The following is an 18,380-nucleotide window of genomic DNA, read 5'->3' as shown; positions in this document are numbered from 1 at the left end:
TGTGTTTGACCTTTTTCATCTCCTTCAAAGTGGGAGATACCCTTTAAATTGATTAAATAAATTCCAAACGAAGATTTAAAAAACCCTGTCTTCAAAAAAAGCAAGCCAATGGTATTCTAAGTCTCACCACCAGAGGACTCTTTCCACAGGATCACAGATTTAGAGTTTTAGGGCCTTTGAGATTCCTGTCAACTCCCTATTTTACAAGTGAGGAAACTGAGGCAGAGAAGTTCAGTGATTTTCCAAGTGTCACACAGCTAGTGAATGTCTGGGGCAACCTTCCAGCTCAGGTCTTCTCAACTCCAAGTTTAGCACCCTATCCATTGCATTTCCTTACCCCTTTTCTGGACCATTGAGGTGAACACAATTTAGGACATTAACTTTCTTGGGATCCAATTCTCTATGCACACTGAGTAGCCCCAAACACCTCATTTTGGTTTGTTTGTTTTTTTTTTTCCAGTTGATGGGCCAGCCAGCTTTCCCTATTCTGGAGTGTACCCTTCTATAGTTAGCTGGCCCATGCTAACTTTCCCTTTAAATGTTATTCAGGTTCAATCTTCCCACCCTCAACATAAAGTAACAAGACACCAGCAGATTCATGCAAAATCTTTATTGGGAACATGTGCATTAGGTAGCAGGCTTAATCACCCTTAAATAGTAATATAGCATAGTAACACAGTATTTACATTGTGCAGAGAAATACAAAGCTCCATGAAGACATTCATCCCATTATATTTTACAAATATTTCCTTTGCTTACTTTATTCTTCCCCAGTCCTGAACATCCCCTTTGCCTCCCCTTCTCACCAGGCATACTCTTGGACCCGATGACCTGTAGCCATGGTTTGGAGCTGGCAACAAGTCATTGTCTGCTGCTGCAGCTTGCCATGGGGCTCCCCTATCTGCTCTCTGGAGCTGTGCTCACTGGCACATGTGGGCAGACACAGACTATCCGTGGCTCACCGGGGTGCTTGTCTTTGCTGCACTTCGGAGATTGCTGCAGGGATGTTTCTGGTTATTTTCTCGGCCAGGCCTGGGTGTGATGGTTGGGATTTCTGCTGACCCAGGTGGAGAGGACCTCATTTATTTTATAATCTGGAGGTTACTGCCATTTCCCCTGGCTGGGATGTAGCATTTTTATTTCTAATTCCTGCCATATGCTGCTCATGACCGCATTCCCTTTCCTCCCACTCCAAGACAGTGAGGGCTACACAGCAGTGGGGGGTGGAGGGCGAGGGGAGGAAGGAGGAAGCTGAGCTGCTTCTTTGGCTTAGCAGCTGAGATCTAGGAGACCTGGCTTCCATATGGGAAAGAGGATTATCTTCTGGAAAACACCTCCTGGCCTCCCTGCCCCGAATCAGGGCCTTTGTGCTAATGGGACTGAAGGCTGGATTCCAGTTCAGGTTCCTGTTTTGGTCACTTAGAAGGGGCCACAGAACAAGAAGCCCCCAGGACTTCTGCATGTCATTGTCTGAATGCAGACAACTATTCGACAAGAACTCATAAGCCAAAGCCAGCAATTAATATAGAGAACCTTCTGCTGGTTCCCCTAGCCAGGACTGGGACAGCCCCAGGTCTGCAGCATGCTTCAGGTTACTCTAGAAGAAACTTTTGCTGAAAAGGGACATAATTTCTCTCTCTCTCTCTCTGTCTCTCTCTCTCTCTCTCTCTGTGTCTCTCTCTCTCTCTCTCTCTCTCTCTCTGTCTCTCTCTCTCTCTCTCTCTCTCTGTCTCTCTCTCTGTCTCTCTGTCTCTCTCTCTGTCTCTCTCTCTCTCACTTTCTGTCTCTTTCTGTGCGTCTCTGTCTCTCTTTCTCTTCCTACTTTACCATCTCTCTATTCTTGTTCTGGTCAGTCCGGGCCAGAGGGAACATCCCACTCTTTGGAGAGACCTCCCACTCCATAGACTCTTAAAGGTCATTTGGAATGTTTTTCCTAAACCCAGTTTAGAGTAGCAATTCTATTCCCATAAACAGATGCTCAAAATCTATAGCTTGAGTGAAAAAAAAAAAGACACAAAAATTCCTCACTCCAGCAATAGCTTAACTCCATCCCAACCCCACCTCTTAAATCCTGTCTCCATATACAGATGGATCAGGCAGTCCCTGTTTTAAGCAGAACAATGGCCCCAAATATGAAAATCTTTGTTTATAAAAACTTAGAATCAGAAGTATCTTCACAAGGTCAAATATTTATATAACTATAATCTTGGGACACTTATCACTTTCCAAGAGATGTTAACCTTGACACTTAATTCTGTATTACTTAGGAACTTTTAGCAAAGTTGGCCAACAAATACACTCTTTCAAAGTCGATGGATTAAGCCTCGGTTCCTTCCAGTTACTTTTTCTGATATGAATCAGAACCTGGTTTTCTCTACTCAGTTATTAGTATCTTCTAGTCTGCTGCTAGAATCCTAGCAGTAGAAACTCCAAGATAAGCAGTCACTGGGGAAAGTCACTGTTTTGCTCTCCAAAAGCAATTAAGGTCACTTCAACCTACCTCGTTGGTGAACCACTTGTATTTGTGGTGGGTGTTGTTGAAATGCATCTTAGATCATGGGATAGCCTATCCATAGGTCAAAGTGTGTCCCACAGATTTGGAAGAGTTTGTTTAACCATGGTTATTTTAAATAACAGTGACCTTTCACCAATTAAAAAAAATAGTCCCCAAACTTTAAAGCCCTGTTAAGGATTTGATCAGTGTGGTGATTCCCTCCTATTCCATAATGGAATAGTACAACTCCCACTAATTAATAAGAGCTACCCTAACCAAACTGGCCAATAAACCCGATAATACTAAAAGGAAGGGTCTCAAAAAATTCACTAGGCCAGAAAAGTTATGCACAACAGAGGTGGTGATGGTGGGAAACTCAAGGCTTTCCTGGAGGAAATTTTTACACATTTGGTTGGTACTGTAGGACAGGTAGTGGATATATCAGACACAGGGGAAGAACGTTGAAACATAGTATCTTCAATCAGTCAAAAATTTGCTGCAAGGCATGGCAAATCAGAACTAAGGAGCCATTAACTAAATTTGTTTTCTTTCCTTGTTAAATTCATGAACTTCTACATTACATGAGATTTTTCTAGAAATTTCTAGTTAAAAATTGGTCCCCAATCTCTTGATCAACATGACTGTGTTAATAGCCTTATTTTCCAAGAAAACAATGTAGCAAATAGGTAATAGCAAAATTGTTTACTGTAATCGAATCAAGTAGTTGCTACCAATTAATCAATTATGCTCCATTTAATAGGGAGAAACCAGTCACAGTTGATTGATGTTATTGGATTCAAATCTTCAAAAAAGTCATATTTGGGGATGATACATTTGTCAGTTGTCTGAGACTGATGGAAGTCTCAAAGTCATGGTCCTCTATATTTTTGAAATTATCTATCTGCCATAATAGAATGAGACATTTTGTCTCCCCTTTCCTGCTTTCTCTCGAGTAATCTGGAGTAAGAATAGAGCTCAGTTTCTCTTCTTTCCAATAATTTCTAGGATGACATTTCTCATTTGAGTATCTTTAGGCAACATGTTGATAGTTTTTGAGGGGAGAAGGTTAGTCTTTGAAAGAAAAAACATATTTTCCCCACTTTCTAAATGTGAAAAGGACACCGAGTCCCAAATAGGCTTGTCAGGTGGTTCAGTTTCAGGCCAGTTGGCCCAATACTAATCTAAGTGGTTAACCAATGACCAAAGTTTGAGTGAACCATTCCCCACTAAAGTCTTTCCCAGAAAGAGTACTTCTACGGCCATTCCAAGCAGTGACTTGGCCCTGGTTCCTACTGATATGAATGCTATATCTTATTGTAACTTTCCAGCTGGAAAAGCCAAAACTTAAAATGAATAATAAAATATATGCCAAGATCGTTCATTAGTATATCTGAGGGGATTTTGAAGAATGATTTACATAGATCTTATTTTGTTTATAATAGACTAAATATATAAAGCTCTTCAGTAAAAAAAAAAATCATATTTTGGAGATATAAAAGGGGTTGTCTAAAGCACCACAAGGGTTGTTTTTGGGGCCAAATTACAGACCACCCAAAAATGATCATTTCAGGAAGTTGAGATGAATAAAAATAGTTAAGGGAGCTTTTTGAGAAAGGACAATGTAAGAGACAACTCTCCTGCAAGGAAGAAGGGGGATGGAAGCAAGGAACCTTCAAATGAATGTTAGCAAACAAAAATATCTTACAAAGAGAGTGGACAGAAACACATAAAAAATTCATAAATAAAGTTTGTGCAGGTTAATGCAATATTAAACACAGCAGAATGTACAGGCCTCAAAATACTCTTTTGAAATGCCACATATTTAATGTCTCAAAGCAATATTTTTAATACAGAGACTAATTCAGAACCATTCCAGGTAGAATGTGTGTGTGTGTGTGTGTGTGTGTGTGTGTGTGTGTGTGTGTGTGTGTGGTTAGGGGAGAGGGAAGCATTGGGTGGTTTGGAGAAGTTCTATTTCAGGGCTGTACAATCAGACACAATGTGAAACCACTTTTTGGTAATTCTAGTTAATCTGGCACCATTTGGAGGATTTTAGCTGCACCCCGAAAAGGATGACTTTCAAAAATACCCCATAAGCTATGTTTGTGAAAAATCTTTGTGAAAAAATTCATTTTTAAAAAGTTAATTAACCCCATAATATTTTATATATATAGACATCTTTTTTCACAACAAAACCCAAGTGGCAGCATTGTATATGACTATGAGATATAACGTGTACATTAAAACATCAAACTGAACCCTCCTTAGGGTTCCCTTCACACAAAGGGATACAGAGTCTTTTAAATATAATACTTCTTTTAAAATCTGCCACCAAACAATAGTTTACATCATAGAAAAATAGTATTCTCCTAAAAAGAAATATAGTTACTTTGTTAAAATGGGCTATTTTAAATCAGCACTTTTCTTTCATATAAAAGAATTTCTAAACATCCATACAGAAAATAAAAGTAGATAATACTGAGTGAAAAACACACCATGGTATTTTGTTTGCAACTGACCAAAATATTTAGTTGCTCCATAAATAAAATTCTTAGTCCATTATGGCACAAATCCTTACCCCTTAGGAGCTTAGAAGATATTGCTTTTCTTCCCTAAATGTGGTGAGTCTACTTATGTAATTAAAAGCAAATCCTTTTCAACAGTAGGTGGCCAAATTGATTGGAAAAGGATCAATCTCTAACCTTATGCTCATTCCACATTTCCCCACAACTCAAAGTGCAGAAGGACTCTCAGAAACAATGTCTCTCCAAGACTCCTTCCTATAAACACAAAAGCTTGGGCTTTAGAGATTCAGAAAGGGAGCGTTCACATTCACATTCTTTTCCAAATCATTTTCGTAGTATTCCCATGTCTGATTTTTGACACTAAAGGACTAGATGAAATATCCATCCCATTTACACCCTAGCTACCTCCATCAGTGTTAAATTACCTTGACAAATGTAGGCACAACTTAATTAGAACGGCTATAGAAAACAGGTGTGGCTTCAAAGGGCAAGATTTTCACTATCCCCACCAAACAGTTCTGGAAGAATGATTAATTTCTATCGGCAGTGGTAAAGGCTTTATCAATATACCAAAAACTAGTGATGATTTCTAAGCGAACAACTGGGGAAGGCAGGCTGGTCAGCCCCAAATCAGAGGATACTTAATTAGCGGGCTGGAGTGTTCAAGATTTTGCACATCTCTCGTGTCAGACTCTTTCAACTCGGCTAGGATCGTAGGTATCTGTTAAAAGTCAAGAAAATGGAATAATCAGCAGCAGATCAATGAAACATTTTTAATCCTGATAGCAAGTAATGAACAACAGATAGAAAAAGAGAATATTGTTGCTTTTTCCTCTTTCTCCTCCATTCTTCAGGGCCTAAGTCAGTTTCAGCTGTTTCCTTTACTATGGACTTGGATGTGAATTTCAACCCATGCTTTAAAAGGAAACACATTCAGTAATCACAATGAGAGGTGGGGCACATGGGGAAGGAGTAAATAATATGGAGAGATTTTTTTTTTCTGTTGTTCAAAATGTAACACAATTAACTTTGAAACAAGCTGACTTCTGTTGTGTACATTTGTGGCTGAGAATGTCTTTAGTTGTTTTTTTTTTCAGAGTTACGTATGCTTAACACAATGTACCAACTTCTCCAAGTGAACCTCAATTTCCGATCTGAAACTCAAAGTCACTACAAAATGTTGGCTTGAAGAACAATCAATTCTTGGCTGTTTGCCAGACATTCCTTGAAAGGGACAAGGGAATGAAGCTGATATTTTTAGCCAGAAAGAGTATACCTTCTGCTCTCAGGACCATAGTCATAGGTACACTTGGATGCTTGGGAAGTCTGCATAGCACTTGGCTTGGCTGCTGGATGAACCCAGCCTCCAGTCCAAAAATAGGTAACCCACAAGTTCTGGAATACAGGATACATCCTCTGTCTCCCATTAATCAAATATGAAAAATACAGGATCCACAAGCCTTTGATGAAGGTGGGGCTATTCTACCAAAGCATTCTACTAGACTCAAGTCAAGGAAACACTCTTCAGAGGTCCATGCTAACTCTAAAGATGTGATTCTATCACCCTCCCTGGGATGCTAGACTTGGGCATACTACATTCAAAATGGTTTCATTTCATGAAACATAAGCTGAAGATCTCTTCCTTTTAAAAATAAAAAAAAAGAAAGGTAAGGATGTTAAAAAAAAAAAAACTGCCTGGAAGGAAGGCTGGCACAGTTTAGAAGTTTTAAAAAGGAAGAGCAAGATTACTGCCTCCTGGTGTTATGGGAGGTACACAGTGGATTTACAAATCAGGAGATCTGAGTTTGAGTTCCAATTCTGCTTGCTAACCAAGATCACATAATTGGTAACTCTCAACTCTTGAGACTCATTTTCCACATCTGTCAAAAGGGTATAAGGAAGGGGAAGAAGGGAATGCATTTATTAAGTGCCTGTTGTATACCAAGCACTGGGTTAAATGCATTTTACAAATATAATTATCTCATTTGATCCTCACAACAGTCTGTGAAATAAGTGCTACTATTCCCCACATTTTACGGTTGAGGACAAGGCAGTTAGCAGTTACAGGACTTAACTGGGTTCACACAGCTAGGAAGTATCTCAGACTGCATTTAAATTCAGATCATCCTGATTTTAGGTCAGTGTTCTAGCCTTTGGGGTTTTTTTTTGTTGGTTTTTTGGGAGGGCAACTGGGGTTAAGTGACTTGCCCAAGGTCACATGGCTAGTTTTTGTGCTAAGTGTCTGAGGCCACATTTGAACTCAGGTCCTCCTGAATCCAGGGCTGGTGCTCTATTCACTGCGCCACCTAACCTCCCCTGTTCTAGCCTTTGTAACATGTTCCCTGTCTGCTTTATGAGGGCCTTGAGGATCATATGAGATCATGCCTGTAAAGTGTTTTGTGACTTTAACACCATATATTTGTTATGGCATAATAATAAAATCATTATTTCTGCTTCCCCTCTGACTTGTTGCACCTCATGTTGGCCATGTAGACAATATGTTAATGTCTTTATCATCAAAATGTATTTAATAATCATTTCATTTTATTCAACTCAGTTTACTATGCTGCTATGAAGATCGAGATGATTAAAAAAAATCTTTGGGGAACCCTGAGTCAGTCAAGATTGAGATACTTAAAGGTCTAGGCGATTTAATAAGTACTTAATAAATCCCTGTACTTAATGGGGGCAACAATGCCTTTGAAAAATGCTTTCTGTGTTAAAAAGAAGCATCTCTTCGTATGTCTTCTTCTGAAATTCACTCAGAATAATATTCACTGCTACTCTGACAGATTGCAACGCGAACCAGAAAATGCTGAGCTTTCAGTCTGGAGTTGTACTAGGCCTCTTGCTGGGTTAGTTTCTTTGAGGAATCTTTTGTTAGCAAAGCCTGGTTTCCCTACCGCCCACAGTAAGAAGAGGGAGACTTTCCATTCATGAAAGTTTGAAAATGTCAAAACTGCTGCTCACTGGAGGCCTGAAAAAAGAAATCCCTCCTAAATGCCAAGTTAGTTGGGTCTTTGGCCAGATAAGAAGTCGCTACTGAGCACCTCCATGACACAGTGCTGAGCAGCTACACCCCAGGGCAGTCACTGGCTGAATACTTATACTGTGTTGAGTCATGAAAGACTCCTTCCAGAGTCTTTTGGCAAGACAGATGGGGCTAGACTAAAAACAATAGATAGATAGATAGATGATAGATAGATAGATAGATAGATAGATAGATAGATAGATAGATAGATAGATAGACAGACAAATAGACAGACAGATAGATCAATAGATAGATGAATTAATTAACAGATAAATAAATGAATAACTAGATAGATGATAGATAAATGAAAGAAAGAATGAATATATAAATATAAATAAGGAAATAAATTAAAAACAGCACGTATATTTCACTTAAGGTTTGCAAAGGACTTAACCAATATTATCTCATTTTATCCTCACAATAATCCTGGGCACGGGGGGAGGGGGGAAGGGAGGGAGGTGCTACAATTGAGGGAACTGAGACAGACATTAAGTGACTTGCCCAGGGTCACATACCTAAGCCATGTCGGAGTGAACTCAGGCCTTCCTGACTTCATGCCCAGAATCCTATTCAACTCTAATCCTATTCACTGCCATCTAACTGCCTAGGCTAGACCAGGGCTTGTCAGCCATTGCAAGATTTCCTGAAGGCTGCCGATACCTTTCTCTAGCCAATTTAGTCACTAGACAGTCACTGAACTAGAAGACTCACAGGTTGCAGTGTACATCTGAATAGGGCATTACAAACCAAATCTGTTAACAACACCCTGATTCTGTGGGGACCCTGTTAAGTTTCATCTGACTCTGTTCCATAAGTCAACTCAACAAGTATTTATAAGTACCTCCTATGTGCCAGGCTCTTTGCTAGGGATGGGAAAATAAAGAACAAAATAAAATAGGCCCCTGACCTCAAGAAGATCACATAATCTATGCTTCGGTACAAGGATGCTAGATGATGCCATAGGACATAGATGTCTGGGTCTAGAGTCAGGAAGACTCATCTTCCTGAGTTCAGATCTGGCCTCAGACATTTAGTAGCCATGTCCCTGGGCAAGTCACTTAACACTGTTTGCTTCAGTTTCCTTACCTGTAAAATGAGCTAGAAAAGGAAATAACAAACCCCTCCAGTATCTTTGCTAAGAAAAACCTAAATGGGGTCATGAAGAGTCAGACAGGACTGAAAAGCGACTGAACACATGCTTCAGTTCAGGATGGTTCCCTGACAGCAGCTCTTTAATGGCATGGCAGTGAGCCACCCACAGATTAATGATGGCTTAATTAAGCCATCAACACTCCTCTACTGAGTTGAAAAATAGAAAACTAGACATATATGGGATTATATATGAGATCTTTTTTTTTGAGACTGCTCTCTCTATCTCACTCAGGCTAGAAGTATTGGCCGCTACCCATGGCCCAGCTAGTAAGTGTCTGATGTCCAGGAGAACTTTGTTCTGCTCCATTTTTCCAATCTTGACCAACTCTCTACTCCTTGGGCATCCTGAGGCCCCTTCTCATTCCCAGGAGTTCACCATATTAACGCCAAATTTAGTGTGGGCACCCAGTGAGGCTAGCATACTACAGCTCAGAACTCCCAAGCTCAAGAGATTCTCCAGCCTCAGTCTCCCTGGTAGTGGAGGTGTGCACCACCATGTCCAACCATGTATGTGATCTTTGGACTTTCTTTTCTTTTAAGGAATATCTTAATAGGATACCTAATAAGTACTCAATAAATCCCTGTTGAATTGAATCATGCCTCAGAGATGGCTAGAACAAACAGGGGCTGAACACAATCAGGACCTTTCCAATTGTTTTGCAGCATTGGATTTCAACACAATCCATGTGCAGATGGGGAGTCGGTTCCAAAAGGAATACTAAGATAGCATGGAACTAGTCACATAATCCTTCTATCCACAATGAAGATGCTTTGGTTTAGGGAAAGAGATACTACCACACAATAAAGAGAGCCCAGTGTACAAGTTCATAAGGGACTCCTATTTTACATAGCAGGAAAATTGTATCTGCGATCTCTGGCCCACTGTCAGGGACTGAGGTGGAGAAGGGTAACCCCAGGTCACAAAGTCAGAGCTGGGAAGAAACTTGGGCAGATCATCCAGCCCAACCCTCCCATTTAACAGGTAAGAAAGCTGAGGCCTGGAGATATGTCATATGCCATGATGAATTTGCTTCTATTTCCATCTGGCCCTCCCTAGGATATACAATATTCATGGATTTTTTTTTCCTTTCTTTATAGGGATCATGGGACTGGGAGAAAAGGATTGTTAAAAAAAATCAGGAATAATAACAACACAGATTCAGAGCCTAGAAGGGACCCTGAACATCTACCTCCCATGGTTGTTAGAAGGATACAATGAGAGCTTATAGAGCATTTAGTGGCTGGTACACAGTAGGTATTTACTAAATGCTCATTCCTTCCCTCCCCCCCTCTCCCAAAAGTGTTGCCGTAGACAAACTTTGCAACGTGCCTTTTGTGTGCACTCAATCTCTTGTGAAGCATTCTGAAATGCAAAACCTTCACAGTCCATTTGCTTAAAGTAGTCATGTATTAAGGACCAAGCCCTATGCCAGCTCTTCCCGACTGTGCCAAACCCCATCAACTTTCAAAGGTTTAATTCCTCTGCTTACTGGGCACAGAAAATGAATAGGAGAAAGAAAACAAACAGAAACACACTCGCCAATTCTGCCCCGTGAAAGGGATGATGAAAAGAACCCTCGGTGGGAAATCAGACAGGCGCTTGAATCCTGCTGTGATGCTGACTAGCTGTGGGACCTTGGATACCTTTCTGGGTCTCAGAAACCTAAACCTTCATCTGTAAAATAACAGGGGGACAGGGCTGGGGTTCGACTAGATAATCTCTAAGATGACTGCTAATTGGAGGAACCTCTTTTCTCTTACACTCATTCATTTGTAAATTATCTAGGAAGGTTCAGCAGATAAGAAATTATGAGAGTTCCTGCTCTCAAATAATCTTATTTTTCTCACTGAGGCAGCAATGATTAGAGCCCTGGGCCTGGAGACCAAAAGACTTATATTCATACCCAGTCTCATACACTTATTAGCTATGTGACCCTGGGCAAGTCACTTAATAATTGTCTGACTCAGTTTCCCCATCTGTAAAAAGGGGACAATAGTAGCACCTCTTCTCAGGGCTGTCATGAGGGTCAAAGGATATAATATCTGAATATCTGTAAAACTCTTGGTTTACAATGGTAGTGCTTTAGCAAGAATTTTATAGATGTTGGTTCTTTCCTTTCCACCCCACTCCCAACCGCCTCTTCACATTACTCTAAGATTTTGAACTTAATAGAGCATAGTTCTTTCCAAAAACCAGGAGAGCTTAACACTAACAAAGTCTCAGATTTCTAGTCATCTGAAGGAAATCTGTCCCTTCTACCTTATAACATTTTTGTCTCTTTAAACCATTTTCCTCCTCCCAGCTTGAATATTGGATTTATTCCTTGTGACCATGCAAAGGTGTCCCTGCCTAGGGCACATGGTTTATAAGCCTAGAGACTGCATGGTTCAGTCGGCCCCAAAGAGAACCATTTGTGTAGAGATTTTTGTAAAGTAAGTTTCAGAGAGTTGTCTGGGGGCACTGAGAATGTGAATGATTTACCTACAGTCACAGGATTACTGTGTGTAATGGGCAGGATGGCCTAATCACAAAGCCAGGCCCTCTAGCCCAGGGATCTTAAAACTTTTTCTACTTGAGACCCCTTCACTGCTTTTTAAACTGTGGGTCTTGGAGTCACACTGAAGGGGCTCTCCAGTGGAAAAAGTTTAAGGAGCCCTGTAGCCAATAAACCAGTTGCCCCTCACAGTTGTATCATAAATAGGCTCCAAAGTAGGGCAAAGAATGGTCGCTGCTATTGGAAAATTGACAAATCATGCAGGTCCCTGAAAAGTTAATAAGTCAGTTTTAAAGGCTTTAGCATCCCCGTGCCACCATCCCCGTGCCAAAACTGGCTTATGGGAGGTCTGATAATTAAGACATAAGACATATGAAAAAGCAGACATGCTGAGTATTATGGGGAGGAATGAGAGTGCAGGCTTATTCTAGCTGCTAAACCTCTTAAAGTCTATTACATTAATCTGAGATTGAAGAAAACAGCCAAACAAATAAGAAAAAAAATATCTTGAAGGTACCACTCAAAGACTTAGCAGGCCCAGTAAGAGCAGTGGCCCCAGAGTCGGGATGACCTGGGATCGAATCAGATACTTAGCACCACACCCAGAAATAATTGGCCGTGTAACCTTGAGCAAGTTACTTAACCCCAATTTGCTTTAAAAAAAAAAAAAAGACTTAGCAGGCCTGTGAGACATATAGGCCATTAGACCATGGCATTATGGCACTTCTTTTGTTCTCATTTGGTTATTAAAGGGTGATTGGAAATATCTTGGAGGTGTATCTCTAATCACCTGTGGTGATATCCTGAAGGATAACTTTTGCTGTTTCAGTCAAGTCCAACTTTTCATGGTCCCATTTGGGGTTTTCTTGGCAAAGATGCTGGAGTGGTCTGTCCTTTCTTTCTCCAGCTCATTTTACAGATGAGAAAAGTGAGGCAAACTGGGTTAAGGAACTTGCCCAGGATCATACAGTTCGTGTCTGAGGCTTGACTCCAGGCCCTGTACTTTATCTACTGCTCCACCTACCTGCCCTGGAGGGTAACCACTGGTCTGCTATACAATGTCCAGTAGTGCTGCCATCTAAGATAGAATACCATTTTATGGGAGCCAGCAAAGTTGTGACTTACAACTCATAGTAGTTAGGTTCTGAGAAAACTATGTGTAAACTTCATTTCTGCAAATAGAATTTTAAATACATTACAGGATTCAAGGGAGGCAGGATAGTATAGTATGAGTAAAAGTGGTTCTAGAGTGGGTTCAGATCTGCCTCTGATAACACACCACTTATATAACTCTGAGGACCCTTCCACCTCTACATCTCTTATCCCATAGCTACTTAAATGAATATTCTTGGCTAGGGATTCTTAATCTGGAATATGTAAACTTGTTAAATTTTTTTTGTTTTGGTAACTGAATTTCAATAAAATTAGTGTCTTTTGGGATTTTATATACTTTATTTTGTGCATTTAAAAACATAGTTTTGAGAATGAGTCCATCAGCTTCACCAGATTGCTCAGGGCTCCATGACACAAAGGAGATTAAAAATCCCTATTCTGGTATATCCTTTTATAAACAAAGAATCTTTTTGTAAATTTAAAATCAATAATCATTCCCCAGTTTATTTGGTCCACGCACCAAGTTTCACATATTGGTGGGGTGGTTTTTTTCTTTTTGGAGGGGGAAAGGCAGGGCAATTGGGGTTAAGTGACTTGCCCAAGGTCACATGGCTAGTAAGTGTTAAGAGTCTGAGGCTAGATTTGAATTCAGGTCCTCCTGACTCCAGGGCCAGCGCTCTATTCACAGCATCACCTATCTGCCCCTCACATATTGGTTTTTCTTAAAGCAGGATGTACTTACGTGGTTATTTCTTATGTCGTGAAAGGCAATACAACCTATTGGCTAGAAGACTACCCTTGCAATCAGAAAGACCTGGGGGGACGTTGTACTTCTGACACCTACTGTCTTTGTGACCACAGGTAAGTCAGTGTCCCTAGTCACCTCTCTAAGGTTATTTAAATTACACACAAGTTGAAGATCTGCTTTGGTGGAGGGACTCTCTATACCAGGAGTTCACCCACACCAAGGAAATCACAGGGTTGAAACTCCACCTTCCCCAAAAGGATTTTTAGTTAGCAAAGACAGATTGTACTCTTCCCTAACAAAGTGTTAATCACTCAAATGTCAGTCTACTTACCTAGGCAAAAAAGATCTTGTTCTGCATTCTTCTTTACACTACTTATTATCTGATGCCCATTTTCTTCCAGGGTTGTGATGTGCTTATTTACAGCCCCAGCCTCCTCTGCTTTGTGTCCTGGGTCACTGCCATTCAAAGAGACAAAGCCAAGCCTTGACTGTCCTTCCAGTCTTCTCTGAATTTTCTCTTCTTCTGTCTCCTCCCCAGAATCAGTGCTCTTGGAACTGAGACGTCTAATTCGAGAGATGGAATCGACTTCCTTCATTCTCATTAGCCGGTCCACAGCTGTTTTGGTTGGGGGGCTGACTAGTTTCTCTTGTATGGTTTCAATTACCTTGGAGGTGCTTCTGAATTTCTTTTCTGAGCCCATCCCAGTGGAGTTTCTCTCCAGATAATGAAACAAAGTTGACTTGTAGAATTGGTTTGTCCTAAGATCCTTTTGACCATGGAGCTTGGAAGGTGATTTGGGCTCGGGTTCAGGGACGAAAGCATCAGCAGTGTCATCTCCATCCACATCTGGCTTCAGTTCAGAATCTTGGGGAATTATGCGTGTCTTCAAACGTGTGTCTCTCTCCCCTACGAAGAGAGGGCTCTCTGTCCAGCCACATTTTCTCCTGCTATCAAAAGCACTTTTTGATGATGTGAGATCGCAGTCATTTGGTTGCACCAAATTGCATGATGTTTCTGTTGCTGGCAAATCAGCCTTGGGAACACTTTGATTAGAACTGGGAGAAATATTTGGCCCCCTTTCCTTGTTACCATGGATGAGGGACTCCACAGCTACTTCTATGCCCAGAATCCGGGTAGCCCTTGTTTGAAGGGGTTCATTAGGAGGGATTTCTATTGCACCTGGTTCTTCTAAAATGTCATCTAACTTGTTGGCACTATGCTCTGGACCTGTATCAAATCCAACAAACTTTACTTCTGGTTCAGATAGACCATGGTTTTGGTTCACTAAAGAAATGTGTCCTCCTGACTCCCTCTCTTCGGCTCCATCACTTCTGGGGTGAATCATTTGGCTCGGTTGTGCAGAATTTAATATATCGCTGTATTGCCTACTTTCTTGGGGCTCTCTTGTGTCAGTTGAGTAGCTCAAGGGGTTTGGAATTGTCTTCATCAAACCACTCGGCATCATTCTTTTCACGGGGTCTGGGCTGATGGCCAGTTTGTTTATTCTAATCTCCATTTCCTGGCTCCTTGCATCTGGAATTGCATTTTCATCTGGGGGCTCGACAGATTCATCTTTGCTGTCTCTTCTGTGGAAGGGTATCTGTGGTTCAGGAGAGTCATATATGAAATCAGATGTCAGTTCCACATTCTTAGCTCTTCCCAATTTAAATATGGGAACTTCTGGTATTGCTGTCCTTGGCTGTAGCCCAACTCTCATCTCCTGGTTGGGTTCATCAGGTTTATAGTCCTTTAACCCAACATCAACATCAGTACCAACATCAGCATCAGTACCAACATCAGCATCAGTACCAGCATCATCTCCCTGCATTTGCTGCTCACTTTCTGCAACTTCTCCATCAATACTGCTGCTGCTGCTACAGCCACCACTGCTTTCTTCCTGTTCTTGAAGTTCCTTGTTAAAACTTTCTAGCTGACTTATTATATCCCAGGGACGACGGCTAACTGGTTTTAAGAGAAACTGACCAAACAGTTCTTTACTGTTGCATGGGGCACTTGCCTCACCTTTCGCTACTTGACCTTTGAACACTGGTTTAGCGTCCCTCTCATTTACATCAGTGGATGGCCCATAAGGCTGGCTTTGGCCTGCTTTTGATGCAGGCCCCTGAATAGTCCTTGAGAAAGCACTATTGCTGGATGGACTGAAGTACATCTGGCCTTTCAGACTCCCAGTATTTGGCCTCAACTTCCAGTCCCTGGGAGGTGATGCTGTTGACTTCCGGGTTTCAGAGACAGCCGGGTCTGATAATTGCGGAGTGAGGTCTGGTACTTTTGGAATGGGCAGTGCATTGTGTTGGCCTTCCCTCTTTTTAGCAGGAAGAAATGGGGAGGTTTGGGATTCTTGGGTGCCAGTGGTCTGTGTTTGCTGGTCTCTGTACTGGTCACCTGGCCAAGAGCCAGAATATCTGAGTTCCCTGTGTTTCGTGGGGTGGCTGAATCTGAGGTCATTTGTTTGTTTGTACTGTTTTGGCCCTCCCGGTGCTGGTTTTTGTAGCTCAGTTTTATTGGCCATGTTTCCCATAAGTGCTTGTAGCTCCAGGTCAGTGGAAGACATGCTCAAAAGACTTTGTTCTCGCAAAGCCCCTCTCTTATCATTGCCGTTCTTTTTATCAGTACTCTGTTTTAAATCATTGTTATTCCTATCTGTATCTGGCAGATGTGGCTCTGATTTAACTGGGACAGAAACCAAGCAAAATACAGTCTCGTTCACTTTTCTCTTTGAACTTTTCTTGGTCTGAATCCCAGTTTGAAATGTTTTGAGCTTAGTTATGGTTTCACAGGTACTCTCCCACTGTGGGATTTGGGAAGAAACCCTCCCTTTAGCACACTGCTGACGGCTGCTTTCCTTATCAGGCTGCTGCTCACTTAAAATACAATTGTCTCTTTGGTCAGGCAAGGCACAGATTTCTCTGTCTGAGGGGGGTGCTGCTGGGAGCCACCCAAGGCTAGGTTCATAAGTGGCAGGATCACTCTCACTTTTGGTTGCTGGGACTTGGCTTTCAGGATGAAAAAAGGCACCATCATCTTGTGCTTGAACCCGAGCTGGTCCTTGGAAACCAGAGGAACCTGTGGTATATAACTTTTCAAGGTATTTCGTTTCCTGGCTGAGGTCCTGATGATGGGCTATTCTGATGTGTCGTATTCGTGGGTCACTGAAGGGAATATACTGAACTGAGCCTTCATAAGCATCCATGCGCTGCGGGTGTCCAGGAAGTCCATGGGGGGGACACACACTTGTACCATATTGATTCCCAGACCTGTAAGAGCTGGATGAAGCATAATGGCCAGCAATGGGCTTCTCCATTGGCCGCTGCTGCTGCTGCTCTGGGTGACCACCATATTGGAAATGAGGCACTTCGTTTAGGAAATGTGGATTTGTGTTCTGGTGGGATGGTGACCTGTAAGATGGTGGTGGGACATACATGGGAGGCTCCAAATTTGGGTCTGGGTTATAAGGGTCCTGCCTGGGCTCATTAGTTTTGGGCAGAAAAGAAATACAGTCTTTCTGGTAGTTATCCTGATACCTACTGGTTTCTACTCCACCTCGAGTTTGTCGATGGAGTTCATAAGATGGAGGTTTTAGGGGTCTCCCGTACTTAGGCTTTTGTAAAGGAACATAGGGGCCACCCTTTTCAGGGTTTCTTAGGTACTCCAAGTTTGATGTACTGTTTGTAGGATAAAATAGCATTTTAGCATCCCCTTGGAAATGGTAGTCATTGATCAGAATGGGCATTTCCACACATCTTAGGGTGTCGGGGGAAAGAACTCTAGGCAATGACTGGGACTTTCCCTTGTTTTGGGAATTAAATGTATGGTCTCCTTTAGTAAATGAGTACAGATCTTGCAGCAGCTTCTCACCATCTCCATCAGACATCTGCCTCCCCAGTCTCCTAGGCTGTTTCCAGCTCTCCAAATTTGCATTCTGCCACTTGGGATCTCCAGATACTTTCCAGCTGTCTTCTAAAACCGCTCTCCTCATTGTATTTTCCAACCTCAATCCTACTTCCAACTGACCCTCTCTCACATTTCGGTTCATACCATGGGGCTCTGTCATTCTGGGGGTTTCAAGGTTTCCTCTGTCAGTATAATCCAACAGTACACTGAAGTCTTGTCCTTTTCTTCTCCAGTAGGCAAGATCTGGCTTAGGCTGGGAAGACCACGCTAATGGTGGCTGGTTATAAAACCTACAAAGAACAAACATACATGTTGTATTAAAAAAAACATAGAAAAGAAATGTATTCTCTCTTTGCCTTCTGAACTTCTAGAAGTTAAACTCTGCTTTATTCCAAATGAATTTCCATTTCCTTTTTGTTATTTACTCCCACTCGGATGGCACTTCACTAAAACTTTTTGGAAAGACTAGATAGGTCATGATTACTAGGAAGGTGATTTGTTTTAATCTCCAGATATTTAGAGGCTAGAATAGCTGCTGTCTTCTTTAGACTACGAAGAGGCAAAGGTGCAAGCTGATTGCCAACTATAGCTAAATCAAAATAGAGAACAGTAAACCTTGTTCATATCATTTAAGCACTTAAGCTTGGCAGTATTGGTGGTGTTGGTGAGCTAGCAGGGGAAGGCAAGGCAGAGAAGTCAGAACAACCATGGCCATTATCAGAAGATTCAAAGTTTAGTGAGATAGGTTGGCAATCAAGCAAATGATCATTAACACTGTGGAGTTTCCTGTGGCTTCCCTCCTCATCTGGTACTGCCCTCATTTTCTCCTCGCCCTTAAACATATGAAAACCCCTTGCAGAAATGTTTATCTCTTATATCAGATCACTGGATTTCCACACTTTGAACAAT

At 41.5% G+C, this 18,380-nt stretch overlaps 1 protein-coding gene across 9 annotated transcripts in view; it reads right to left on the bottom strand.

The window, feature by feature from the left end:
- Positions 1 to 595: 595 nt before the first annotated feature.
- Positions 596 to 18,380, bottom strand: part of JCAD (junctional cadherin 5 associated) — an 83,740-nt gene continuing 65,955 nt past the window's right edge. For 8 of the 9 annotated variants that reach the window (XM_069086393.1, XM_069086395.1, XM_069086388.1 and 5 more), the window contains 2 exons: positions 13,890 to 17,761; positions 976 to 5,740 (listed from right to left, as the gene is read on the bottom strand). In XM_069086393.1, coding sequence (XP_068942494.1) covers positions 5,706 to 5,740; positions 13,890 to 17,631 — 3,777 coding nt within the window. In that variant the 5' untranslated portion in view covers positions 17,632 to 17,761 and the 3' untranslated portion in view covers positions 976 to 5,705. Of the gene's footprint in view, positions 759 to 975; positions 5,741 to 13,889; positions 17,762 to 18,380 lie in introns of those variants that run through there. The other variant, XR_011168029.1, reaches the window with a different exon arrangement.

The sequence above is a fragment of the Petaurus breviceps genome, unplaced genomic scaffold, assembly GCF_028583685.1.
Source record: "Petaurus breviceps papuanus isolate PSGF00001 unplaced genomic scaffold, PetGlider_PUasm1.0 178, whole genome shotgun sequence".
NCBI classification, from domain to species: domain Eukaryota; kingdom Metazoa; phylum Chordata; class Mammalia; order Diprotodontia; family Petauridae; genus Petaurus; species Petaurus breviceps.
This window is presented reverse-complemented; position numbering and strand designations above follow the sequence as displayed.